This window comes from Miniopterus natalensis, chromosome 17 (genome assembly GCF_054644295.1).
Source record: "Miniopterus natalensis isolate mMinNat1 chromosome 17, mMinNat1.hap1, whole genome shotgun sequence".
Taxonomy (NCBI): Eukaryota; Metazoa; Chordata; class Mammalia; order Chiroptera; family Miniopteridae; genus Miniopterus; species Miniopterus natalensis.
Window position 1 is genome coordinate 5,977,719 of NC_142097.1, and position 26,947 is coordinate 6,004,665.

At 47.1% G+C, this 26,947-nt stretch overlaps 1 protein-coding gene and 1 pseudogene across 1 annotated transcript in view; both read right to left on the reverse strand.

Moving 5' to 3' along the window:
- The window catches only part of ARHGAP44 (Rho GTPase activating protein 44), a gene marked incomplete at its 5' end in the record, with an annotated part of 73,628 nt that extends 48,808 nt beyond the window's left edge, over positions 1 to 24,820 (reverse strand). Inside the window, 4 exons of the mRNA XM_087825840.1 lie at positions 7,141 to 7,217; positions 8,887 to 8,998; positions 12,457 to 12,533; positions 24,677 to 24,820. Of these exons, the coding sequence (XP_087681966.1) occupies positions 7,141 to 7,217; positions 8,887 to 8,998; positions 12,457 to 12,533; positions 24,677 to 24,820 (410 nt within the window). The remainder of the gene's footprint in view (positions 1 to 7,140; positions 7,218 to 8,886; positions 8,999 to 12,456; positions 12,534 to 24,676) is intronic.
- On the reverse strand, positions 11,862 to 11,957 carry LOC148091188 (U6 spliceosomal RNA; annotated as a pseudogene).
- Positions 24,821 to 26,947: the final 2,127 nt, after the last annotated feature.

Here is a 26,947-nt window from a genome sequence, read left to right on the forward strand (position 1 = left end):
TTTGGAAACACTCACTTACTTGGCTGAAGCCAAACACGTGTGCCAGGTGAGAGGATACATGGGTGAGAGTTAAAACTAATCTGAAGGCAAAAGTCTCCACCCGTGAAACCGAAGGTCCTTATGCCTTTGATTAGATTTAGTTTTAAATCCTAGCTCTAGAAATCAGCTCTCTCTCTACCCTCCTCAGGTCCAACCAATCAGCTCCCAGCATGACCCCTAACCCCCAACCCCTAACCCCCAACCCACGGTGTCTGTGATTTCGCCCTCTAACCTCTGCAGCCTGCATACCACTAAGGAGCCCACCCTTCCACACTGCAGTTCTCGGGGTTTCGTGTTTGGCTCTGCCAGAGCCGGGTGGATGAACTCTTTCTGTTCTATAACACTGGTAATCACACAAAGAATTCCTAGCAACATTTCGATACCTCGGTTTTATTTTCTGAAGCATTTGTCTTTCTGCAGAGAATGTTGGCCGTCTGAGGGACCTACTCCAGAAACTCTTATGGGGAAGTACAAATACTTCTGATTGCTCTCCATGGGGCTGACGAAACCCAGGAGAAGGGTGGGAGTGGGTTGCCCCCCATTTCCATTGACCAGAGAAGCTGGAAACTGTCATGTAAACTCTCCTCATGAAATGTGGCAACGGATGAAGCAGTTTCTTTTATACACCATGCTGGCCAGCAGTGTACAGACTAAACCACACAGCTCATCAGGCTCCATCAGAAGACAGTGCAGCGTTACCCTACTCGGACAGGCAAGACTCTAACTGCTGGGTTTTCTCTACACGATATTTTTCTCTTTTGCTATATGCAGGACAAACAGAAGAGAGCAAGACTGTGATACAAGACAGGAAAACTAAAGTTATCTTTGCTATTAGCAAAACGTAGCAAAATAAAGGGTTATTTGTCACTTAAAAAATGCACTCAGGGAAAAATTACTTAAAAAGGCTTTGGGACACCAAGCTGGCTTGACACTTTGAAGACAGACACATGCGGCCCGGGAAAGCTTCCGTATGCAAGGGATGAAGTCAGCACAAATTAGAAAAGACACACTGTCCTCAAAAATGTTTACAGATCTAAGGATTAGCAAAAATTCCTGGGCAATTCTTTCTTATAATGGTTTGCCCTACAAAAAGGTTATTAGTTAATTAATACCTTCCAGGTTTAACCATTTTAAATAAAGTATTAAAGTGCTGTGGCCTTTTTGTGGTCAAACTCAATAGGAGATGCCGTGGCTGTAATTTAAATCTCAGGTGATAAATATGCCTCCGCAACAGGCTGCGATCAAGCTCCACCTGCCACCCGACTCACGCTACCTGGGGAAAGAACCACCAGCCTACATGTAAAGAGCAAAGAGTAAGGAAAGCGGCCACAAACACTAACCTGATTTTTATGATTTTACAGATTTGGATTTGATTTTTTTTTAAAAACACCCAAATTATATTGAATATACATATATTAAAATTAAGACATTTTCCCAACTTATCTTTTTCCTTTCTTCCTTATTACCCTCCATCTCTCCCCCCAATTCTGTCCTTTAGTCAATAATCTGGTGGGTTAAAATCATACACCTTTCCCCTCCCTTCAGAGGGAATTTTATTTGCAACACATAAGTAATCTGTTCTGATATTATAAAACTATAGGATATTGTAAGATGCCCCAACATGGTCCCTTTGTGGACAGAGAATAACAGACTCTCAGGGGAAGCTGGGAAAACGTGTAGGCAGTAATCTGCTAGGAACAGCGACATTAATCACAAATTCTCAGGGTCAGCTGTTCTACAAATAAACGCAGGAACCGCCCTACTATTAAGAGAAGAAACAGGGACTCTTGTCCAAGAAGAGATGGAGCTTTAAAATTTGAAGAGTAGAAAGTCCACTTCTGCCCACCTGGGCGGCTGCTGCGACAGTGTCCTTCTCTGGGAAGGACGCTTTCGCGGTACGATCCGGAGGAGAGGAAGACAGAACACAGGCTTTAACGAAGGCCCGAGGAGAGAAAACGGCCAGAAATAAGGGTATGAGGCGTCAAGGGCCAGGAGAAGGGGAGGAGGCAAGTGCGAGAAGCCAGGGCAACAGGCAGTCCAGGAGAGGGACCTGGGGAAGGCAGCCAGGAAAGTTTCTTTAGTGGGACATCAATTGTCTCATCTGTCCAGACTTCTGTCCTGTGCCACCTCCACTGCTGCTCGAAGGCGCTGGCCAGAAGCAGCTGCCGGTTTGCGTGGCTCTCCAGCGAGGGCTCTGGGTGAGGGAGCCGGACGCAAGCCAAGCCCATGCCTGTCCTTCGCCACCTTGGCCAAGTGAAACCCTTCTCTGCACATTCAGAACTGAACCAAAAAAGAAAGGGCTAATGCTGGGGAGACCGGAGCCCAAGGGACGTCCAGTGACCATGAAGAAAATGGAACAAAGAAAAAGATGCCTACACATGGAGGGAAGCCCAGGTGGGGATGAGGAACTGCTCCTGATGGCGGGGAGGCTGCCGCCAGTCCCAGGGGTACTCAGACCTGCCCAGCCCCAGGGGGAGTTCCATTTCTAATACCCACTTGAATTACGTGAGCTGCCCAGGATATTTCCCCAATGTCTCCTGTTTTACGTATGTTAGTCCCTTGCTTCCAAAGAAGGGAGGTGGTTCCATCTGCTCGGGCTGCCATAACAGAATACCACTGACTGGGGACTTAAACAACACACATTTATTTTCTCACAGTTCTGGAGGCTGGCAGTCCAAGATCAAGGTTCCAGCAGGGCCTGGGTTCCGGTGAAGGCTCTCTTCCTGGCTTGCAGGAGGCTGCCTCTGACCCTGTCCTCACAGGGCCTTTCCTCTGAGTACATGCAGAGAGGAAGACAGATCTCTCTCCTCCTTTTCTGATAAGGCCACCAACCCTAGTGGGTCAGCATCACATCCTTATGACCTGATTTAACCTTAATTATTTCCTAAGGGCCCTATTTCCAAATATAGTCACACTGGCATTAGGGTTCAGAATGTGAATTTTTTGGGGGAAGGGACACAATTCAGTCCACAGCAGGACCCAGAGGCTGCTATTCAGCAGAAACATAAAGTATTCTGGCTCCAGAGGTTTGCCCTTGAGATACATGCTCCTCAAAATGTGAGACAGACTTTGGGAAGAATTGCGGCTCCTTCTTTATTTTTAAAAAATATATATCTTTATTGATTTCAGAGAGAGGAAAAGAGAGAGGGAGAGAGAGAGATAGAAATGCCAATGATGAGTCATTGATCGGCTGCCTCCTGCACGCCCCCTACTGGGGATCGAGGCCATACCCAAGCACCTGGTCTGCCCAGGAATCGAACTTCGAGCTCTTGGATCCTAGGTCAATGCTCAACTTCTAAGCCACATCGGCCAGGCTGGGGCTTCTTCTTTAACCATGCCAAACAAAACCTGTAGCAGAGTACGTGTATGTATCCTTCACAGTCATTTCATTTCAATTCAACTCACTTTTTTCTAATCCTCACACAAGGACATTTCTAGAGATTTTTAGAGACAGACAGACAGACAGAGAGAGAGAAAGAGAGAGAGAGAGAGAGGGAGAGAGAGAGAAAGAAAAAGAAAGAGAGAGAGAGAGAGAGAGAGAGAGAGAGATGAGGACAATACCGATTGGTTGCCTCCCGCATGTGCCCTCTGACCAGTGACTGAACCTGCAGCCCAGGTATGTACCCTGACAGGGAATCAAACCCGTGACCTTTTGGTGTATGGTGACACTCCAACCAACTGAGCCATATGGGCCAGGGCCAATTCACAATTTTTTAAAAGAGATTTTAATTGATTTTTAGAGAGAGCGGAAGGGAGAGGGGGAGAGAGAGAGAAACATCGACTGGCTGCCTCCTGAGTGTTCTGCACCACGGATGGAGCCGCCTCCTCTCAGTTTAATTCGGCATAAATCTTCCTTGAGTTACCTCCATGCTCCGCATCTACAATCTTTCACTCATCTTCTAAGCTCTAGTGTTATCTGAGGATGCTAAGGTTTATAGAACTGGCTTATGAAGCAGAGACGCCAGATTTACTTGAACAGTGGCAAGTGTGCACATTGGATTTAGACCTAACTAAACAGTGGATAAATGTGTTGGACTTGGCAGCACCCACCAGAGTTGGGGTAGATTTCAGAGACCCAGTTACGGGACTATGGACGAAGATGTTCTGATCATCTTCAGAAAGATCCTGCCTTTCTCAAAAGGCAGAGTGTGCCCCTCCCTGGGTACACCGTTTAGTCGGGACACTGTAACTCATGAAGGACAGGACACGACTCAAGAAAGCGCTGGTAATCAGAAGGCGGCTGTCACAAGACACAGAACCTACCACATGCAAACTGGCTACATGGGAAGTGGTGTGGGGTGGAGGTGGGGGCAGGGAGAACCCAGCTATTCCAGGAGAATGGCTGGTGGCCCCCAACAGTGTGGCGTTTGGTCTGACTCTCACTGTTGTATCTCAGGACACAGTCCCCATGTTGCCCAAGAGTGAAGTGTTAGGCGAAAGGGCAGGACGTTGGGTGAGTTGGCTTCTTCTTGTGGCTTTCTGCAAGGTCCTGCAAGGTGCATCAGCTCAGGCTAGAAATGGCTAGTCTGAGAGGAAGGTGGGAAGGAAGACGACACCTTGGCTAAGAGAGTCCCTCTCTGCTGAAGCCTAGAGCCTGAGCCGATGGGAAACCAGTGACTGAGGCCTAGGGCTGGATCTCTCTCCATGGTCACTAAAGCAGAGACCTGAAGGGAAGGCAGCTGAGTTTTGAGGGGCTGTACTGCCAATAATCTCTCTCCAAGGCAACCCTCAAACTCCAAACTCACAACCACACAAGGGGGCTATAAGAACCACTGATGTGATAAAGCGGATGAAGCAGGCAGGTCTCTGAGAATCATCTAAAGTGGTTCTTTTTTGGGTCTGAAACAAAAATAATTATAGGTCCAAACTGAAGTTTATAAACATAGGAATTTGGAGAGGGAAGGTAGAGAGTTCCTTATCAAATTTTAATATACAAGAGAGGATGAGCTGAAATATGAAAAAGGTGTTAAATCATGGATTAGAGTCCCTAGTGACACGTCTCTAAGGTCCCAGAATCTACACAGCACTTGCTATCACCATTAAAACACACAGACTAACGGTGACCATGGCTGTCTCCAGGAGTACATGTCTCATCAGAAGACCAAACAAAATAGGTAAGTGGTGATGGCAACGACAAGCTCTGACGCTAGACCGGCCTCTGACCAGAGCTCTTTGCTGGAAATTTGGGTTCTCCTTATCGTGGCAAAGACGAGACCTCGAGGCTAAACACCCAGGTCCTTCCAGAAGGAAACCACTGCCAACCCAGGAACACGGTGGCCACTCTCCTCCTAACAGGGCGAGTCAGCATCTCTTCAATCATCTGATGTTCCTCCCAAAATGTGGGACTTGAACACTGTCCTGCACTAAGTTATGGCAATTTTATGTGCACAGGACGCAGCTGAGCACCGAATCAATACTGCCCAGGCCATCTGCTCTCTGTCCCTCCATGTGCACTAGGGAGGGCCTCAGATAGGGGTGGGAATAACTACGGCAACCTTCCGGCTCCCCACACCCTTCGCAGCAAAGGACGAGCTTTGGGGCACCGCCTCTCGTAGGCAACAGGATGGAACATTTAATGACACTGGCTTTCTTTCCCTGTTCACTCCCATGTTTACCTGGTGCTGGCAGCCAAGGGCAGGGCTTTTCGATTTACAATAGTGCTAGAACACTTATTTGTTAAAGAGGTTCATTTTGAAAAGTGAATCAGTTTTTTAGATGTGTAAGCACAGATAGCAAAAATCATTCGGGCTGACGGAAGTTTGGGAAACATTAAGTTTACACAAGAAACCTTCGTTTTTCTTCTGATCAGACCATCTTCATCTCTGGTTTGGGGGCTGCCTAATACTTTCACTGGGCCAGACACAGAGTTCCAGTGTCCCACCTGGTCACAGTAGCAGCTTCCTTTGATAAAGCACGTGGGAAGTACTGTGATAAACATGACGTCATCTGACACTCAAAACAACCTCCCCAGGGAAACCCACAGATGCTGTTACTACCTGTCTGCAGGTGTGCAAGCCATTCTGGGAGTTTAAATGACCTGACCAAGGTTATAGGTCTAGGAAATAGGTGACCTTGACCTTGGTATTTCATTTCTGATTCCTGGCTCAGGACTCTGCCCTCCATCTCTCAGCCCAAGGATATTGTTTGTGCTCCTTTTTCTCAAGAAAATTAAAACAAGATGCAGAGATGATTAAAACTGACCTGCAAAGGACCTAAAGTAGGGCCAAATATATAATTCCATGTTAATTCATATTCATGACCCTGCATTCTTTCAACTTGCAGACTACACAAACATACACATACTGCTGTAAAAAACAGTAATATGCACAACCGTGACATACGCCGGCTAGTCAAAGCCATCGCAAAGCCTCTGGCACACCCCTGCCCTAACGGGGCTTTTCTGGCGGCTGCTGGGAGAAGGTGCAGAAGAGCAGCACTGTTGGAGCTTGACTTCTCTCATAAGGCCCCAGCGGTTAGGGAATGGCCACGGAATGGAGACATCCACACCGTCAGCTTCAGGGAAAGGCGAGCTGGTCGCCGGATTCGGAAATTCCCCCCTCACTAGACATGGCACCATCCATCCCACGCCTTTGGTCCCTGCTCCCACGGCTCTCCCCTCCCTCCGACCCCAGCCACGCGGGCCTTCATGCTGCACCCTGGACACAGCAGTCTAAGTCCCCCCGAGGGCCCTGTGTGTGCTGTCCCCTCGCTGGCGGCGGTTCTGCATCAGAGCTTTGCACGGCCGCCTCCTACGCACCGTTTGTGTCTAAGGTCTCTGTGTCACCCTACCTACTGCAGCTGCCCCCTTCCGCAGCACCCCTCCCTGTACTACCCTGTGCCCTTTCGTACGTGCCTCATGGCTGCCTGACAGTGTCTGGTGTGTCTGGTCACTTGTTCAGCTCTGTCTCCTGCACCGGACCACAGCCTCCCTGACAGCGGGGCCCGCAGCTCTGCTCAGCACTCTTACCTCCAGTGCCCGCCACACGGGGGTTATCAAGAAAAACTTGGTGCATAAAATATGCAGATAGCCGCACCCACACCGCAAATGTGACCCCGGTTCCCTGAAAGCGGCAGAAAGGAAAGCAAAGATGCCTACTGTACCTTGTGCGTGAAGAATCCATGTCCAGCACCAACTTTGCTAAATGTTTCCTCTGTTTTTGAATATTTGGGATTTCCACCTGTGGTTACAGGAGACGAAAGACCCAGTCAAAGCTCAAGAGAAATTCTCAAGAATGACTGACAGGCACACGGCGAGTTTGCTGGAGGTCTCCCAACCCGTACTCTTGGATCAAATTCTCAAATACTTTTCCTGAGCTGAACTCTGCTCTCTCTTCGCTGGACACCTGCCAGGAGCCTGCCTCAGCCCAGAGCATCTCAGAGGGTCTGTGACCCCTGCTCGCTGAGGCGCGGCCTCATTCCTGCTGTGACCTCGGCCCTCTCCTCGCACGAGGACCAATGTGGGGACAAAAGCAGATCTGACACACAGACCTAATTCCAAACAGACCGCAGAAGAATGAAGAGCGCAGCCCCAGGAGACCCGAGATGCCATGGGGAGTGCAATGAGGATGTGTTTTTATAGGAAGAAGATTTTTCCACAGTGAATAATAAATCACCACCACCACCACGGCTTCCCTCGGCGATGAGAAGTTCCTCCACAGTACTTGTTATGTGGATGCTCCTTTTATATTTTTATTTCTAAAAATGGCTTAACTGAACATTCCAGTGAGGGATTTTGGTCCCAGGCCCAGCAAAATTGGGGCAGGATGTGAGAATTTGGAAGAAAAATTGGCCACAATTGCACCAAAGTCATCTCAGGCTGTGGCTTTTAAAGAAGAAAATTCGAGGAAGACCCAGTGTTCTGTGAAGTGCTTTCCATCCACCCTTCCAGGCGGGGCGAGCAATGGGCTGAGTGTACGGACTTCCAGTAGGAAAGAGAAGTGTCCGGGGCAGATGTGGAGCTGTGCAGGTGTGAAGCTGTGCAGGTGTGGAGCTGTGCAGGTGTGGAGCTGTGCAGATGAGGAGCTGTGCAGGTGTGGAGCTGTGCAGGTGTGGAGCTGTGCAGGTGTGGAGCTGTGCAGATGAGGAGCTGTGCAGGTGTGGAGCTGTGCAGGTGTGGAGCTGTGCAGGTGTGGAGCTGTGCAGGTGTGGAGCTGTGCAGGTGTGGAGCTGTGCAGGTGTGGAGCTGTGCAGGTGTGGAGCTGTGCAGGTGTGGAGCTGTAGGGCCTTTCCATTGTTGCAGGGGGTTCTACGGGACACCGCCAGCTAGGTTTTGTATAACTAATTAAGGGCAACTGGGAGGAGGTCCAGGGTTCAGAGCAAAGAAAATCCCCAACCATTTCCTTTTTTACTTGTTTGAAGCTAGCAAAACTGTCACAGAGACATTACGGTTTCTTTTTAATAAAACAGTTTTGTTTAGTGTCCTTTAAAATCCAAGAGAAGGGACCTATATAAACAAACTACAAGAGGCTTTACAGAGTATCTTGGACATGGGTCCCAGTCCCCTGTGAGGGGCTGCCATTCGTTTCACTGAAGGCTTGAGATGTGTGGAGGGCAGGGGTGGTGCTGGCAGTGGAGACCCCACGGGGGAAGGAGGTAATGCTGCCAGCTTGTCCCTTTCCCCCGGGAATGCCAACAGAGAGGAAAGTGGGCGGGAGAAGGGGCAGCAAGCTGACAGGGCTGCCTTGTTGGGCAGTCCTGACTGTGCGGTTGGGCAGCAGCAACCCCACTGGAAAGCAGCGTCAGAGGAGGGCGAGGGCAGAAACAATGATGAGGGCGGTGGAATGGCTGCAGGGCCCGCTGCTCTGCCCTCCCCTGCTCACTTAGGCCCGGTCTCGTCCCACTTCTCACCTCGGCCAGCAAAAACAGGGGCTCGATCACATCTCTCTCTACTTGCAATTCAAAGTGAATCAGCTCCTGAGCCAGCTTGTCCTCTGTCTCTCCACAGAGTTTCAGCATCTTCCTGCAACAGAGGGGAAAATCCATACTGAACACCCTAGAAAGCAAGGCGTCACCTGCGGCACACCGTCACCACCTCCTGGCCGGGTATGCTTTTATGAGACCACGTTCACAGAGCGGTTGATTTCCACGGTGTCCCATGGACCAACGTGCTCCATCTGTTTTCATGTCTGAAGTCATCAATTGTTAAAATGATGCTTAATACCTACTGTGGTAAAGGGGACATGTCGGGAAACATGAGAGAGATGTGGGGAGAGCAACTCACATGCCGAATCCACAGGCCTACAAGGAGCCAGGTGCTCCTGTCTCCCGACAGCACTGGAGAAACAGCTAAAACCAATGCCTGGGCCAGCAAGCCTGGGCCTCGCACGCATTTCACAGAGTGAGCGGTGTCTTCCTCCTGCCCCAGGAGTCAGATTTCGGGAACTTGCTACGTCAGTTCCCAGTCAATCATGTGTCACAGCTCACAAAATGCTGCGGCTGTCGTCTTCTCTCGTTTTTCCTGCCTTTTTGGGTTCTTTGAGAAAAGAATCTCTTTGTCGTAGCGGATTTGGAAGGGAACCAAATTAGACGTGTGCGTTCAGTCCGTCATCTTTACCTGGTATTCTCCGTCCCTTTACTCTCATCCTTGTGTGTGACCCTTAGAAAGAGCATCTAATGACTTCACGTTTATCCACCTGAGATTCCCTAGGTCATGAACAGTCAAGTTGATTCCATTTCCATCCCTAATGATTACAGGCACACGCAGCAATTACGATGACCTTCATGTTCTGTTTTCTGTTTATTATGCTTTTTTTTGCTTAGTTTTTTTCTCTTTTAGTCCCTTCTATGCTTATTTTATTTCATTTCTCTCCTTACCCCTTTACCATTTTGAGGTTATACATTCCATTCCTGTTCTTTTGGTGGCTACTCTTCCTTCCCTAACACGCGCTTTACTTTAAACGTAACATCTTCTCCTTTCAAACACGTAAGAACATGAGACGCTGCCTCTCTCCTCAGCGTTTCAGGTTATCATTTTCTAATACGTTAGTATCACTTTGCTTTAAATCCTCACCAAGTTATCATTATTATACTGTTACCATCAATTCAGGGCTTATTTATATTTATTTACCCTAATGGGTAGCAGGATGTGCAGAAATATGCCACAATGGCAGGGCATTATTTTACACGGAACGCAACTGAGAAGAAGCAGATACAAAATAAGCTCTGCGCCCCCCGCCACTTGCTCACTTGCCTAAAAGCAGAAAATAAATCTGTAAAAGTCTCCCTCTTCCCCGCTCTACCAGGAAGGACAAAAGTTTAACGCCAGAGACCACTCCAGACTCTTATCAGCCTGGAGAAGACACCAAAGAAATAACAAACTGCTAATCACCTCTTACCTTCAGTTAGCTTCCCCATTCATTTGCCTTCCCATAATTTGTCACCCTAGAAATGCAAATCTCTTCTCCTGTGTCTTGCCACCTCTCTGAAATCACTGCTCGGTTGGTAAGCGGCTACGTAAGCCCAGCTCTGGCCCCTCCTTTGAGTTTCTAATGGCTGAGCCGTCCTATGGGTATGCACTGTGCACAGGAATAAAGCTGCATCTTTTTCTCTTGTTAATCTGTCCTTTGCCAATTTAACTTGCAGAACCACAGTAAAGGGACATAAAATAAGTAGGAAAAAAAAGAATTTTTTTCATCCCCACACCATATTCACTATTTTTCTTAATGCTATCTTGCTACTTGCATTTCATTCCTTTCTTTGCATATAATCTATTTTACATAAACTTAACTAGTTCCTTCAGTGAGAATATACAAGTAGTAAATTCTCTAAATCCTTGCCTGAAAACATCAAGATGATCCCTTTATTCTTGAATAATAACTTAGTTTATCACAGAATCTTATAGTCTCATATTTTTGCTCAATACTTGAAGATTTTCCTCTACTATTTCCTGGCATTTGTTTTGGCTGATTAATAAGTAGTTTGTTATCAGTCTAATTGCTCTTTCATATGTAATTATCTTTTTTCTGTTTAAATTTTTTTCTTTTTAATAATTCTCAGTTTTACGACAACGTGTCCAAGGGTAGATTTCTTTTTTTTTTTAAATATGTTTTTATTGATTTCAGAGAAAGGAAAGGAGAGGGGGAGAGAGATAGAAACATCAATGATGAGAGAGTCATTGATCGGCTGCCTCCTGCACGCCCCCTGCTGGGGATCGAGCCCACAACCCGGGCATGTGCCCTGTCCGGGAACCAAACTGCCATCTCCTGGATCCTAGGTCGATGCTCAACCAAAGAGTAATGCCAGCCAGGCAAGGGTAGATTTCTTTGTGTTGATCTTAATCAGGGCTTTTTTGTGCTTCTTAAATCTCAGACTACATCTTTCTTCAAATCTAAAATCTAGAAAAGAAAAATTCAACCGTAAACTTCTCTCCTCCGTATTTTCTTCTGCAGGAACTACTGCTAGCCATAGTTCTGTACCCATCGCCCACGCCTCTCCATTTAACAACGCCTGCTATGTCCCTATCTCTCCTACTTCATTCTAGTGGCGACTCCAGATGTTTTAAAGTTCACCAGTTTTCTATTTGAGTGCAATATTCAGTTTATCTCAAATACGATTTTAAATTATAGTGAGTATAATCTGAATTTTAAGAAGTTCTATTGTGTTTTTTTTTTCTTTGATTCTGCCTGTTTTTTTCATACTGTTTGACTCTTTTATCAAGGATTATTTGGTCCGTACTTAATTTTTAAATTGAGGCATAACCGACATATAACATTAGTTTCAGGTGTATAACACTATCATTCAATATTTGTACATACAGCAAAATGATCACCACAATGGTCTACTTAATATTTATCACCAAACATAGTTACAAAATTGTTTTTTCTTAAAAATATGAAGGCTTCAATAATTCATCCTTGTGCAGGGGCCGCGCTAATCTTCTCTGTGTCATTCCAATGTTGGTATATGTGCTGCCAAAACAAACGATGTCCTTACTTAATTTTAAAATTTCACTGTAAACATAATTACTTCATATTTTCTTTCATACTGTCCTATTATTTTTGTACTGATTCTCCTACTCACTGTGCCTGAGGATTCTCTCTCACGTCCATTCTATTTTTAGTTTGTTTTTATTATGAGCTCAAGACCAGCAAGGGTTGTTCCTCTGGGAATCCCATAAGTTTTGACATGTGACATTGAGAGGATTCATATTTGCTTTTACTGGAGCGCTAGGGATTTCAATTGTCCTTCAACAGTTTTATGTTAATTTGTCCGCCTGGGAGTTGCCTCACTGCGTAGGCCATAAGCATAACTTCGCGGCCTGGGGCTTTGATTTCTCATTGGCAACCTTTTCTTCATTTGCACACGGTCCTTGGACAGACTGGAGGCGACCTCAGTGCTCTCCTGAGCAGCTCTGGTCCCCTTTCTATGGAGGGGGACTTACCTAGATTTGGCAAACCCATACGCATGGTGTCACCTTACCCAAGAAGTGTGTCATCTCCCAGGATAGCTGACCCTTCCATCAAACACTGAGCCAGTGTCGTCAAAGGCAATTTTTTCTGAAAAGGAAAAAACGGCTGTAATGAAAACTACCTTCAGCAGTCACCTGCTTTCTCTAAAACAGCAAAGAGTCAAATACTCACCTAGATCCTATATTAGCGAAGAAACAAAATGATTTTAAAATATGATTAAAACCTAAACATTTATAGGATTTAATGATGTGTTAGAGTCAGAGATGTCAAAATTCAGAAAATGAAAACTGAATTAAATTTGCCCATTTGGAAAATAAGCCTAAAGTTGACTGGCTGCATTTTGACAGAAAGCGGGATGGCCAGCAAGAAAAGAGAGAACATTTCCAAACTATATTAACAAAGATTTAAGCAATGCTTTGATTTCCAAAAACCAATCTCTCATCTGAAAAGTGTATTAGCCCCATTTTACAAATGAGGCAGATTACGGTCAAGAAAGAGAGAAAAAAGTGTTCACATACAATTACAATACAAAGAAGGCAGGCTCCAGGATACAGGCACACTCCAAATCAGATACAGAAGGGCCAATAAGCACATGAAAGATGCTTAACGTCATTAGTAATTAGGGAAATTCAAATCAAAGCCACAGCAAGACACCACCTCACACTAGGATGGCTACAGTAGTATTAATAATACGTATTTTTAAAAATCAGAGACTGAGTACTGGGGAACACGCGGAGACACCGGAACCTGCATGCACTGCTAGTGGAAATGTACACGGGTGCATCACCGTGCAAAAGTCTGGCAGTGTTTCAACAAGAAAAACAACTGTCACGTGGCGCAGCAATTCCTCTCTTGGGTAGACGCTCAAAATAACTGAAAACAAATGTTCAGACAAAAACATGTGCATGGCTGTGAGGAGCAGCGCTATGCACAGTAGCCAAACAGTGGAAACAGCTCAGCTCTCACGGATGAATGAACAACTGTGGTACATCCATACAATGGAATATTATTCAGCCATGAAAAGGAATGAAGTCTCAACACAGCCCACAACCTGGATGAGCTCCGAAAGCATCATGAAATGAGCCAGGCACAAGAGGGCACCTACTGCGTGATTCTATTATATGAGCACACAAACCCACAGAGACAGAAAGCAGATCAGCGGTTGCCAGGGGCTGGGGGAGGGGAAATGGGGAATGACTGATTAATGAGTATGGGGTTCCCTTTTGGGGTGATGAGAATGTTCTGGAATTAGATGATTATGGTAGTTGCATAAAACTGTGAATGTACTAAATGCCACTGAATTGCACACTTTAAAATAAAGTGGTAAATTTTATATTATGTGGGGAGGGGGGAGGGAAGACAGGAAGGAAGGAGCGCGTTGCTACAGGAGTGTAGCGCGACCCATTCCCTCCTTACTGTCGACAAGCCCTGTCTCTCCCAACTGTGCCTGACCATCCGCACACACTGAAAACAAGCTACGAGCTGCGAGCACGTCCTCAGGCCCCTGGGCCACCGCTGCACAGACAGCTCTTCAGGCGGAAAGAGACTGAACTACGTCCAGCCCCGAGCCTCCTGCGATGTCGCTCAGCGGGCTTCCGCCGCAAGTCCCTCACGATCAGTAGCCCGGGGGCCTGCCCCGTACGGCACCCGGAGACGAGACGGGAACTTACCCTCCACTGCGGGGAGACGAGCGAGAAGCGGGGGTGCTATGATGCAGATCCCGTCAGATGGCCGGGAGGCCTACAGACGAGAGAAAGCGGGGCGGCGGGCAGAGTGGGCAGCGCGGGGTGCAGCTGCGATGAAGGCACGCCTGCCTCTCGGGGTGACGTTAAGGCGGTCCGAAGTAAGAGAAAGAGTCAGCCACGCCTCGAAAGATTTGGAAAAGGACACTCCAGGTGGAGGGGCCTGAGAAGGCCGTGAGGAGGGAAATGGCACGGCCAGCTCCAGGTCCCCAAGGAGGCTCAGGTGGCGGGAGCCGAGGGCGGCAGGGACAGCGATGGGAGAGGAGGGCAGAGGCGAGATCCGGTGGGGCCTTGTCGGCCAGAGGCGGGCACTGGGCCTTCACTCTAAGGCATTTGGGGACAACTGAAGGGCTTGTTTAAAAAGAGCACAGTGGGGTTAGTGTAAATCCAGTCCTGAGACACAACTGAATGACTACAGGGATCAACTTGTAGATATTCAGGGCTCCATCCACTAGAACTTAGGAATCTGGTTTGAACATCCCAGGAGACCTGCACCCTAAGGCATCTCCAGGGAAGACCTCGGGAGGTAGGTCAACCCGGAGGAGTGACACGGAAGTTCCTGGGGTTCCTGAGGTAACTCCAGGGGGAGAGAGCCCAAGACACCTGTGCGGATAAGGCCTTCGACGGGTCTAAAATACCCCCCTGCCTGCCTTAGGCAGGTCCACTCCATGGAAGTCAGGTGCCTTTCACTCAAAGGATAAACTTACTACCCCATCATTTCAAATAAAATGGGACATTCTTCTTGCAAAAAACCAGATCAGGCAACTCAGTATTAATACACCCAAATTTAAGCGCCACTTTCTGATTGTCCTCCAAAGCTATTCGGTACAAGTTTCCAGACGCTTAAAGGCACAGGAAACAGTATCTTAGGAGAGCATCTATTCCCACCTCACCAATTAAAAAAGGTTACTTAAAGCACATTTTAGAAAAATGTCCAAAGTGGTGTTAAAAAGAAAAAGAATTGAGCAGGTATGCTTGCTATGCTCACAGAGAGCATGGTTTAAGGTGTTAGGTTTGGTTTTGTTTTTTATCTTTAATTGATTCTTAGAGGGAGAGGAAAGGAGAGGGAGAGAAAGAAACATCAACGTGCTAGGGAAACATCGATTGGCTGCTTCCTGCGCCCCCTACTGGGGATCGAGCCTGCAACCCAGACATGTGCCCTGACGTGGAATCGAACCCACAACCTTTCGGTGCACAGGACAACGCTGGACAGGGCAAGGTATTAGTTCTTAATCGGGCGATTTCGTCCCCCAGAGACATTTGGCAATGTCTAGAGACATTCTGGTTGTCACAACGTGGTGAACAATACTGGCATCTAGTGATTAGAAGCCAGGGGTGCTGCTAAACATCCTATAACGCACAGGACAGTCCCCCAAAATAATGAATCACCCAGCACAAAACAGTGAGTTCAGCAGCTGAGAAACTCAACTTAAAGAAAGGTCTTCAATCTGCAAGTTCCTAAAACATCCTCATAGCCAACCAGCGAAGATGCTCCCCTTGGATGTCAGACAGCACAACCGTGGTACCGGGGAGCTCGCACGAAAAGAACGTTCTGGGCTTTGGAGGATCCAGAGTCCCATGACCCACCTTCAGGGCAAGGCCGCAGCTTTTCTGAGTCCTTCAGAATTTGACAAGGAAGCAAGATAAGGGAGGATCTTGCCTGTAACAATCTAAAGGGAACTTCTAATAGCCCAGGAGTTGACACCGTTTGGAGAAACATTTCTACCAGTTGGTAAGTGAAGGTTTTCCAAATATGGAAAAGGGTTAGTCCAATCAGTCCTGTCCGTGCATCACGTAGGAGCTGCGCCCATTGGTGACTAAAGAAGTGAAGATGAAGCCCCAACTGGTTGGGCTCAGTGGTTAGAGTGTCAGCCCGAGGACTGAAGGGTCTCAGGTTCGATTCCCAGTCAAGGGCACGTACCTCAGTTGCATGCTCGGTCCCCGGCCTGGTTGGGGCGAGGGTGGGAGGCAACCAATTGATGTGTCCCTCACATAGATGTTTCCCTCTCTCTCTCTCTCTCTCTCTCTCCCCCCCTCCCTCCCTCCCTCTCTCTCTGAAAAGCAATGGAAAAAATATCTTTGGTGAGGATTTAAAAAAAAAAAAGAAGCGAAGACCAAAATCAGCAGAACTGGAACAGCCACTGAAGATTGGGGCTGATCAGAGTCGTGGAGGGAGGGTGGTGAGGGGACAGCCAGGGTCTGTCCTGTAAAGTTCACACTGGAGAACCCGCTTGAAGTGACAGGAGTGGAGGGCCCTCCTCAGGAGTCACACAGGCAACGTGCTCTCCTAGTCATTTCTAGTCACGTTACACCCTCACCGGCGATTCTGAGGTCCTCTTAGGTGGCTAAGAGCCTTGGAGCAGCGACAGTGCCACAGAGTGAGAAAGGTGTTCCTGCTTCTATTGCCTTTTAATTCTTAACATTTTCACAAGGAGGAAAAAATTTTGTTTGTTATCGTATCTAGCTTACCTATCTACCTATTTATATGAAATGAATTAGTTTTTCAGTAGAAAATACATTCGGATGGTTCAGAACTCAAAAGGTGCTTGAGGGTTTACACTAAAAAGTCTCCGTCCCATCCTTAACTCTCAGGCGCCTAGTTCCCCTCACCGGAGCTTGTTGTAATTGGATGCATTTTCCCCACAAATGTTAGCCCACTGTATACCCTCTGGCTTGCTTTCCTTTCCATGGAGAGAGATCTTTTCAGGTCATTTCCTATCATGACATATAAAGCTAGCTTGTTCTTTCTTTCTTTTTAAAAATATTTTTTAATTGATTTCTGGAGAGAGAAGGGAGAGGGAGAGAGAAAGAGCAACGTCTATGTGAGCGCATTAGATCAACCGGCTGCCTCCCGCACACCCCAGCTGGGGATGGAGCCCGCAGCCCGGGCACGGGCCCTGACCGGGAATCCAACCAGCAACCTTTTGGTGCACAGGACGACCCCAACCAAAGGAGCACGGTGGCCAGGGCTACCTTATTCTTTTTTGTTTAAGTGTAAGTCTCACAAACCAAGGCCTGCGCTGTGGCAGGGCGACTCGCGCAAGGGAGAGCTCACGCTAGGAGAGGAGACGCCAGGGAGGCTCGAGGGCGTGGATTCCAAGGGCGGGAGTGGGGCTAACGGGCTTAAACCTCGGGGGAAATTAATGAAGAGTTTTTATTTGTGTAGATGCTTTAAGAATAAAAAATGAGAAGAAATCCACCAAAAGAAAAGAGAAAGGAAGAAATGGGAAAAGGAGCCCATCTGCAATCACAGGCAGTAGGAGTCCACAGGCTGTAACCCACAACAGACCACAAATTATTTCATTTTCTAAAGGAATTAACTAAGACAAAGAAAAAATGAGTGCTCAGTGGATGCCAGGCACTGTGCAGGACGGATCTCACCGAACCTAATGACTGCCTACCACTGAGGCATCATTTCCTCTCCCCGCACCACGCTCACCCCGTCCCACTTCACACGTAAGGATACTGAGTCCTACTCAGAGGCTCAGAGAACAGACTGAGGGTTGCCAGCGGGGTGGAGGAGGTCGGGGGGATGGGTACAAAGGCGAAGGGATTAAGAAGTGCAAATTGGTAGCTGCAGAACAGCCAGAGCGCTGTAAAGTGCAGCATAGGAAATACAGTCAATAACATGTATGTACGGTGCCAGGTGCGTACTGGACTTACCGGGGGATCACTCAGGAAATTATACATATGTCTTACCACTATGCTGCACAACTGAAACTAATATAAAATGATACTGAATGTCAGCTAAAATTGAAAAATGAAATAAATGGGGAAAAAAAACCATGAAAATAAAGGATATTGAGTCTTAGGAGGGTGACACTGCCTGCGGATCTGGAAAGGCGGCTCAGTGTGTTTCCTTCGCCAAAAGGATCTAGGCTGAGAGAGCCACCTGATACGCAGGTGAGTATTAGAGACCATGGTAAAAAGACTGTGCTTGGCAAACCTCAACCTGGCCAGCGATTTTCAGGTCAAAGAGAGGCTATTAAAATAAACTTCCCCCTGATTCTACAGTGCTGAAAAACCTTAAGAATTAAGGGAAGGAAAGAGAATGTTCTAGGGTTTAGAAGCAGTCAATATGACCTGAGACGACTGTCGTCTCTAAAATTATCTTGGGCACAAGCAACACAGTTTGTAAAATGACTTGGACAAAAAGTCAATTCTAATATCCATTCCGTTCCCCAAACACACACACAAACACGCACACAACCCCACAAACTCCACTCTGAACACTGCTGTCTACCACCCTCTAGTTCTAAGCCCAACCATTCTTCTGTGGGTCACGCCCCAAAAGACACAGCCCAGACTCACTGCTCGGTGCTCACTCTCAGCGGTCATGGCGGCCTGAAGCTGTAATAACGGCGGCCGGTTGTATTTCTTTATATTTATTCATGTTATGCATTGTACTGGGCATTTAGTGCCTCACCTCACTGAACTCTCAAACACCTACTGGGTAGGAGTTCATTACTGTCATGGCCGTTTCCCAAATGAAGGAACCAAGGCATAAAGAGGTAAGTGACTTGCCCCAGGTCAGACCTAATTAGAAAGCAGTAGAGCTGAGTTTCACCCTGGGATAGTCAGGTCCCCAAGCTTAAATTCACAACCACCATGCTAAACTGCTTCTGCGTAGAATAGGAAGGATTCATACTGGCTTGCTGATGTGTTAGGCGCCTTCCACGCCTAAAATACTCAGGGTCATCGATTCGTGACACAATCTATTTTTAGCATTGCCTAGCCTATGACAGGCTCCGTTCTAGGCATTAGGAATATAGTCATGACGGAGAGATAAGATCCTTGCTCTCATGGAGCTCACATATCAGTGATGGGGAACAAACACACGAGCAAATGAATGATCACAATGATTTCAGGTAATAAAACATGCTATAAATAAAATGAAATGAAATTAAAATAAAATAAAATAAAATAGGGTGCTGTGATTGGGGGATGGAAGGAGCAAACATGTTAGGCAGTAGGGGAAAGAACTGAACAATGCGTTGCAGGCCTACAATGTTGGGTAAGAATATTCCATGCCGAGGGCAGAGCAAGTGCAAAGGCCCCAAGGACATGAGCTAAGCATGCTCAGCAGCAGGTCAGTGGGGCTGGAAAATGAGGTGAGGGGGAGGGGAGCAAGGGCTGAACTCCAAGGTGCAGGGCCACGGGAAGGAGCTGGATTTTTTTCTACAATGGGAATCCTTTGGTGGGATTTAGGCAGGAGAGTGGCACCATCTGGTTCCCATTGCAAACACTCATTCACGTGGTAGAGAATGGATTATGAAGGGGTTGGGAGAGCAGAGAGGAGAGCAGAATACCTGCTAGGAACGCTGTGTTCAGGCAAGAGATGACAGTTGCATGGACTAGTGTGGCAAACGCTGGAGCCGATGGAAATGCTCTGAAGGAAGAGCCAGCAGGACTTGGTGAAAGACTAGATGTGCAGGGTATGGAAAGGGAGGAAAGAAAAAGAGATGATGTCCGGGATTTCGACTGGAGCAGGCAGGTGGATTTTCGGTACCATTCTGACTTCTGTTTTTCTTTGCTAGATATTCCTCCTGTTAGAGCTTAAAATACTGAAGTTCCTACGGTTCTCGATTCAAGGACCACTTGTCTTCTCACCCTGTATTTTCTCCCCAGGTGATCCTATCACCTCCCATGGACTCAACAGTCACTCAAGCTAGGGACCCTGAAATCCCTCTCCATTCCTCGTACGCCCGCATCCATTCAGATGCCAAGCCCTGGACACTCTACATCCAACATCCACCACACATGCTAATTCTCTCCCTCATCACTGTCCCCGTGGCATCTCCCTAGACCACGCCCGTGTGTCTTCCTGTCCCTTACTTCCACCACAGCCTCTGCCCCATTCAGCTACTGCCAAGGAATCTGACCATGCTGCTCCTGATTTACAACTGGCTTCCCACTGTTCGTAGGGAAGAAGTTCAAACCCTTACCAAGACCCACAAGGTTAGATCGGGTCCCCTGCAGTCCCGCCTCATTACCCTCCTCGCCCTTGACTCTAGACACTCAGGCCACCTTTGTGTTTCTCAAAAATGCCTTCGTGTACCTGGGAACTCCACAAAGGTCATCCCCTGCCCTGGAGGCATGTTTGCACCTTTGGTGCTATCATTTGCTTGTCCTTAAAGGCTACTTCCTCATGGAAATCTACTATTTTATTGCTAGCAAGCTAATCTAAGCACTAAGACATGATTTGTGTAACTAATGAACTGCGTGATGCCTGCTTCCCTCCAGGCTGTGAGCTGACAGAGGACAGGGAGCCTGCTGAGAGCGCTCAGGACTTGGCATATATTCCACTTTGCACTCCAGACTCAGTACTTCCTAAGTATTTGTAGAGTAAAGTGGAGAAATACTTACACACGCTAACCGTGTATTTGCTAAACGTGACTTCCCTGTGAGAAATGCAAGGACGGTAAACAAAACCAAACATTTTCATTACACTAAGAGTCTTAAAATCTATGAATCAACCAGCTATTCGCCTGGACTAACGAAGGAAACCTCATTCATATCCTTTCTAGTCCCCACCCCACATAAGGAATCCAGTTTCACTCAGTGCCCACCAGGTAATACTGTTGTGGAATTAGTGGCAACAAAATTCCAATTTTCTGCTCATTCCCACATGGCAGCCACCCCAGCCTTCAGGCCAAGCCTGTCAAGGTGTATGATAAAAGTTTCAGTGCTGGAAACTGTAACTAAACTGCTAAGAGGTAATGAGCTGGTTAAAAGAGAAATGGTGAAAAGCAACAACTTACATGTGCTCAAAAAAAATGCAGGATCCTGCCTACATACTGTCCAAGTCCCTTCCAATCCTGAGATCCCACGGCCACACGCCCACTTCAGCTGGCCTTCCGCCCTCTGAGAACGTCCGTCTCGTGACCCTCCTTCAACACCCAACTGCCCCGGCTGGTGTTTGTTCATTTGTCCCCACAACCACCACCTTTTCCGTTGTCTGTTCTCTCTCTGTTTCCTTCTTTTTTTTTTTTCCACTTTTTATTTATTTTTATTAAATTTATTGGGGTGACATTGATCAATAAGATCATATAGGTTTCAAGTGCACATTTCTATGATACGTGATCAGTATATTGCATTTTGAGACCACCACCCAAGGTTAAATCATCTCCGTCACCCGCTCCCTCCCTCTGGTAACCACCGTACTATTGTCTGTATCTACGAGTTAGCTCCCCTTTTTCGTCCCTTTTTCTCTCCACACATTCCTTAGATCTTGACCCATTTCCTTACCTAATAACCACAAAGAACTAGGCAAATATTTCAGTATTTGAGGCAATTAATAAGTGTCATGCTTCCCATTCAATCTCTCAAAGAGAGATTTCTACTTTAGAAAAGGTTTCTACTTTTTTCTACTTTAGAAAAAAGTGAAAAATTTAGCCTTGGAAATGTTTTTCCTGTAAGTCTGTGACTGTAAAATATTTTAAGTGGCTCTCTGACTTTCTTTTCAGCCAGATCATTTATTTAATCGTAGGATAAGAAAAGACTTTGACTCAAGAAATCACTGACAAAATTAAGCACCTGAAATGTGTGTAGTGACATCACTGGTCTCGCCATGCTTGAGCACCGACTTCCACCACTGACTTCTTCCAGTCAGCTAAACAGGTGCCTAGTTTATGTGTTAATCACTGCCCAAGGCGGTAGCCCTCAGGGCCTGACCACACCGTAAGCATGTCTTCCATGCTAACAGAAGCCCAACTGTGTGTGTCTCAGCAGGTGAATCATGGATGGTCATGACAAACCCATTGCTCTCTGACACATATTCACCTCTCTGCCTCCCTTGCAGCTAGGTAGGGAGACAAAAAAAAATGTTCTGGGCAAGATTTTTTTCTCCCCTACAAAAAAATCCTCTCACCACCCTCACGCTTCCTGCCTGTGATGTGGTTATGTGTGGACGAAAAGCCTGGAGCTGCAGCAGCCACATTATGACAAGAAGGGTAAGTCCGAGCATTGCAGGAATTTTGAACCAAAGCTGATGAACAAATCTTGGGAACAGCTACTTCAGACTGTTGAGACATTAAGTACCTTTCTGCTGAAGTTACTATTAATCAGTGTATTTAATTAACTATGTCTTCTATCTTTCATATTCTGAGGCTTTGACATCTGGAGCCTTGCTAATCCTGGAAGGACTGCCCCTCCCAGGGTTAGCCAATTCCTAGAGACAGTAACTAACTCTCCCATGAGTGTGTCTTTCAAGTGCAAACCAACCAGTCCTGAGTCCCCCTCCCCAACCACTTCTTTATGGAGTTCTCATACTCCAGGCCACCATCCACCTGCCCTAATCACCCCAGGATGATTACCTTATCCCAGACAACTGAGGACAGCCCATGTCCCACAGTCTGCTGAAAATCCTAAGCCGCTCACCCCGCCTCACCTCTTTCTTCCCCTGGAAGCTACAATAAAGGCTCTTGCCCACCTTTTCCTCCCTCTGCCTCCTTACAGACCTTGGCGCTTCTCTGTGTGGCCCTACATGGCACAGCATGCCCCCTCCTCTGAGGAAAGTAAGTAACAAACTATCTTCTCAGTGCCAATCATCCCTTGACCTGTTGGCCTTCCCGTATCTCAAATTTTCTATTAATACACTATATTTTGGCATACTTGGGGAGCCAAATGTCTCCCAACTGAGATGACTGGCAAGACTCTCAACCCAATTAAAGTTCTACAAATCTAGGTAATGTTACCTTATCCCAGAAAAATAACGCTAGTGTAAACACCACCAAAGGCCAGTTTCCAGCCTCGAGAGGAAACATTCAGATGCCACTCATGATACCAAAACATCCTGTACTGTAGATGGGTTCTTTTCTTTTCTCTTCTTTTTATATATATTTTTATTGGTTTCAAAGAGAGAGGGAGGGAGAAGGAGAGACAGAAACATTAATGATGAGAGTCATTGATCGGCTGCCTCCTGAGCCCCTCTACTGGTGATCAAGCCCACAACCCAGGCATGTGCCCTGACTGGGAATCGAACCGCAGTCTCCTGGTTCAACCGCTAAGCCATGTCGGCCGGGCTGTAGGTGGGTTATTTTAAAAACAGGGCTTCTTGGAACAGAAGAAAGGAGGTGGGTCACAGGCAGGCCTGGCTGCAGGCCTCTACCCAGAACAGCTCCCAGAGTCTCACATTAGAGGCTTCTTTGGTTAAAGAGTTTCATGTCCAAAGCTATTCTGCAAACTCTCCCTTTAGGCTGTTCAGGCTCCCCTTGCTGAAATTCCTGACAGATGAAGAATTATTCCCAAAGACGTTTTCCAAAGCTGTGAATGTTTTACTTCTACCACACGAGTGATTCCTGCTGGGAATATTAGGAAGACAGAACTGGGGCTGGGAAGCAAATGGAGTGGTTGACAGAGCATGTGGAATGGGCTCCTGTACTGCAGCATGAGATGGGATGAAGGGCAGCCAGGACACACCCCACAATGGTCAACAGGAAGGAGGCCAACACAGGCGTGTGCAGGGATGCTCTGGGAGACCACCAGGAAACTGAAAGTCCACAGTAACTCCGGGTCAGAAAAAACTCAAACAGCCCTGGCCGGGTGACTCGGTTGTTGGAGCATCATCCTGTACATGGAAAGGTTGAGGGTTCGATTCTTAGGGCACATACCCAGGTTGCAGGTTCAATCCCACCGGGATCGATATTTCTCTCTCACATTGATGTTTCTCTCTCTGTCTCTGTCTTTGTCTCCCTCTCCCTTCCTCTCTCTCCAAAATCAATTAAATATATATATATATATATCTCCTTGAGTGAGGATTAAAAAATAATAATAAATTAAAAAAACTCAAACAGACACCAAACATGTTGATTGTAAACTTAAGGAAGCAGAAATAAATCTCTTGGATTGCATATCCCCTGTTATAAAGCCAAGGGAAGATCTAAGAATCTTTTAATCTTTGGTGGTGATTTGGGGCAAGGGGCAAGAGGGAAGTAAGTCTGCAACAACCATTCATACCAAGGACTGTCCAATGGAATCCCACTATGCAACGCCCATTATTACTAATGGGTTGTATACAAAGACACTGGAGTGGTTCCATTTAGCAGGCTCTTTGTCGTTTCATTACAGCAAAAACTATTTTCAAGGGCCTTTCTAGGTCACTTATAAGCTTCAAAAACACAGTATACTTTTTTCCATGAGATCGTAAGATATTATTGAGGCAAGTGGAATGTATAAATGATCTGAGGCAGGGATAAGAGCAAGGTTTAAAGCCTCCCCAATGCTGGGATCTCACACACGCCCCCGCAAGCCTCCAGTTGCCCCAGATGGGGAAGGAAGAAGGAGAGCTGAACCTTGGCTGGTGAAGACAGAGGATGCTTTGGGCAGGCTTCAAAGGCAGGAGGGCTGCCACACAGCAGAGCTACGCCGGAGGTCGATTCTCAGACAAAGAAGCGGTCGTATAAACAGCCATCCCAAACACGGCCCCAAGTGTGGGACCCTGTCATCAGCAGGCAGACCCAGCCTGCCCGGGGCTAGGAGGGCACTTACAGAGCGCTTGTCGGCCTCCGCCCCTTGCTGGCCCTGGAGACATGCAGTCAGCTTCTTGTGGGTGCTGTGGGAAACCTGCTTCACCAGCTCCAGGCGCTTCTCCACCTGCACACAGAGCAGTGGTGATGTCACTAGGTGAGGGCAAGGTCAGCACTGGGGTCACAGGTCTGGACAATCAGGGAAAAGAGTCTGATGCATGTTTCTGCAGGGACAGAACTGCTGGGGAGATGTCCGATTCTGGAGGACTGGGAGGGACATGGTCTCAGACTGTGGGACTCACTGCTAACCGCACAATGAAACGACTTTAAATGTCTCCGAAAACGCCTTATCCAAACTGGTACTCAGAGTGAAAGGGGCTGCTGTAAAGCACAGAGGGGCGCCTCTAAACAGATTTGTATGAGTTCACATGGCACGGGGGGTGGCTTGGTTTTAAAGGGGAAGTATCTTCAGTGTCCATCAGCTAAGGGCCGGTGACAACCGTACCTGAAGGAGGTCTTCGCTCAGAACTTCAGTCTTTTCTGCCCTAAAGAGAAAAATGAGAAACGTATCAGAAACAATCAAACAATGAGGAACAGTCTCACACTTACTCCCCACCCTCTTCTCTTACATAGAGATTAGAAAAACGGAGACATTAGGAGCAAAAATGTCTAAAAGAAAAGCGACAATGCTGAAATTGACCAGGAGCCTTAAAATAACTGCAAACAAGACACCCTGCAGAGCCTCCTGCTGCCGACTGGAAGCTGGGGGAAGGAGAGCACACACACTTTTCTTCCCAGGCTTTTTTAAAGTAACGGAATTAAGTAGGTGCTCCCTCCTCTATCCCGAACAAGAACAACTGCAGAGACCCCAGGGTCCCGATGACAAATGCAAATATCAACACTGAGATCTGGTGACCAGTGTGGGGCCCCCAGCAGGTGAGGAGCCTGGCCTTGAGATTTTCATGGTGAGAACCTAGACACTGGATGAACGCTCCCAACCTGTGAGCAATGCGAGCCTCACATCAGAGAGCAATGCAGGTCTTCTTTGCAGAAGAGCATCCCAATGTGTCACTTCGAGATGCTCAGAGACAAGGTTGCCGGTAAGTTCTCCCACACAGGTGTGCGCGCTCTCTCTCCCTCTCCTCACACTCACGCCCTCTCACAAAAGCTCACACGAAACGCCAATTCACATGAAAACTGATCAACACCTGATTACAAAGACAGATGAAACAGCATACAGAAAGTCCAAATAACTGAAATTACCAAAGACTGCAACATATGTATAAAATGTTGAAGAAAAAATGATATGTTAAATAAACCAGGGACAGCACTTCTGCTTCTAGGAATATTGAGTAAACGTATTTTACCTATTTCTCTCACTATGTACAAACAAAACCAGGGAAATTGGATATAAAAAACAAACATAATACTGCAGGTGGAGAAAAGGCGGACTGGCTAGGAACCTCCAGACCCAGGGAATGGCGTGGCAGGGTTTTTTGCTTCGTATGTCCTGAAAGTGGAACTCAGGAGGCTCCGACCTGCAATACCAATGGCTGCAGACAAAACAACCCAAAGAAAGCCTGGTTTCTGTAGCCAAAGGATCACGGAAGTGAGTTATTTATAGATGATAACTGCTCACTCTGGCCAAATGCTACAGAAAAAACTGTTTTCCTAGCCCACCCACACAAGCAAAGGCTGAGTAGGGAGTAGGGAGGAGCCACCCTCGCCAGCCTGTAAGAGGGCCACAGTATCAGTGCCAGAGAAAAACGAATATGGAGCTGCGACATTTATCACTGCTGGGCAGTGACAATGGAAACCACGTGGGGAGCCTGGACATCCACCCTCACTTGCTTAGGAAGCATCCCTCCCCATCTTCATGGAGGTGGTGTCGCAGGAAGCCGAAGTCAAGACTTTCACCACCACCCAGTGGTAACAAGACCACTCTCTTCCATGATATTAATGAAAGCCAAGTGGGGAGCAATAATGAGGCACTCCTACCCCTCCCAGTCACAGAGGTATCAGTGAAGGCCTATTAGGGAGCCAGAATTCCCACTCCCACCCAGCAGTAACAAGGAGCACCCCATGCTTGGGGGAGTGGGGACACGAAGGCCGAGTAGGGAACCTAGATTTCTACTCTCACTTGACAGTAACAAAGAAAAATTCTACCTTCCCCTGCTGGCTTTAGATAAAACCAGCTAAAACAGAAAGTTTAAATAAGATCCAGAGTCTCATAACACTCACAGTATCCAGATTTCAATAAAAAATTACTCATTATACCCATAGCCAGAAAAAT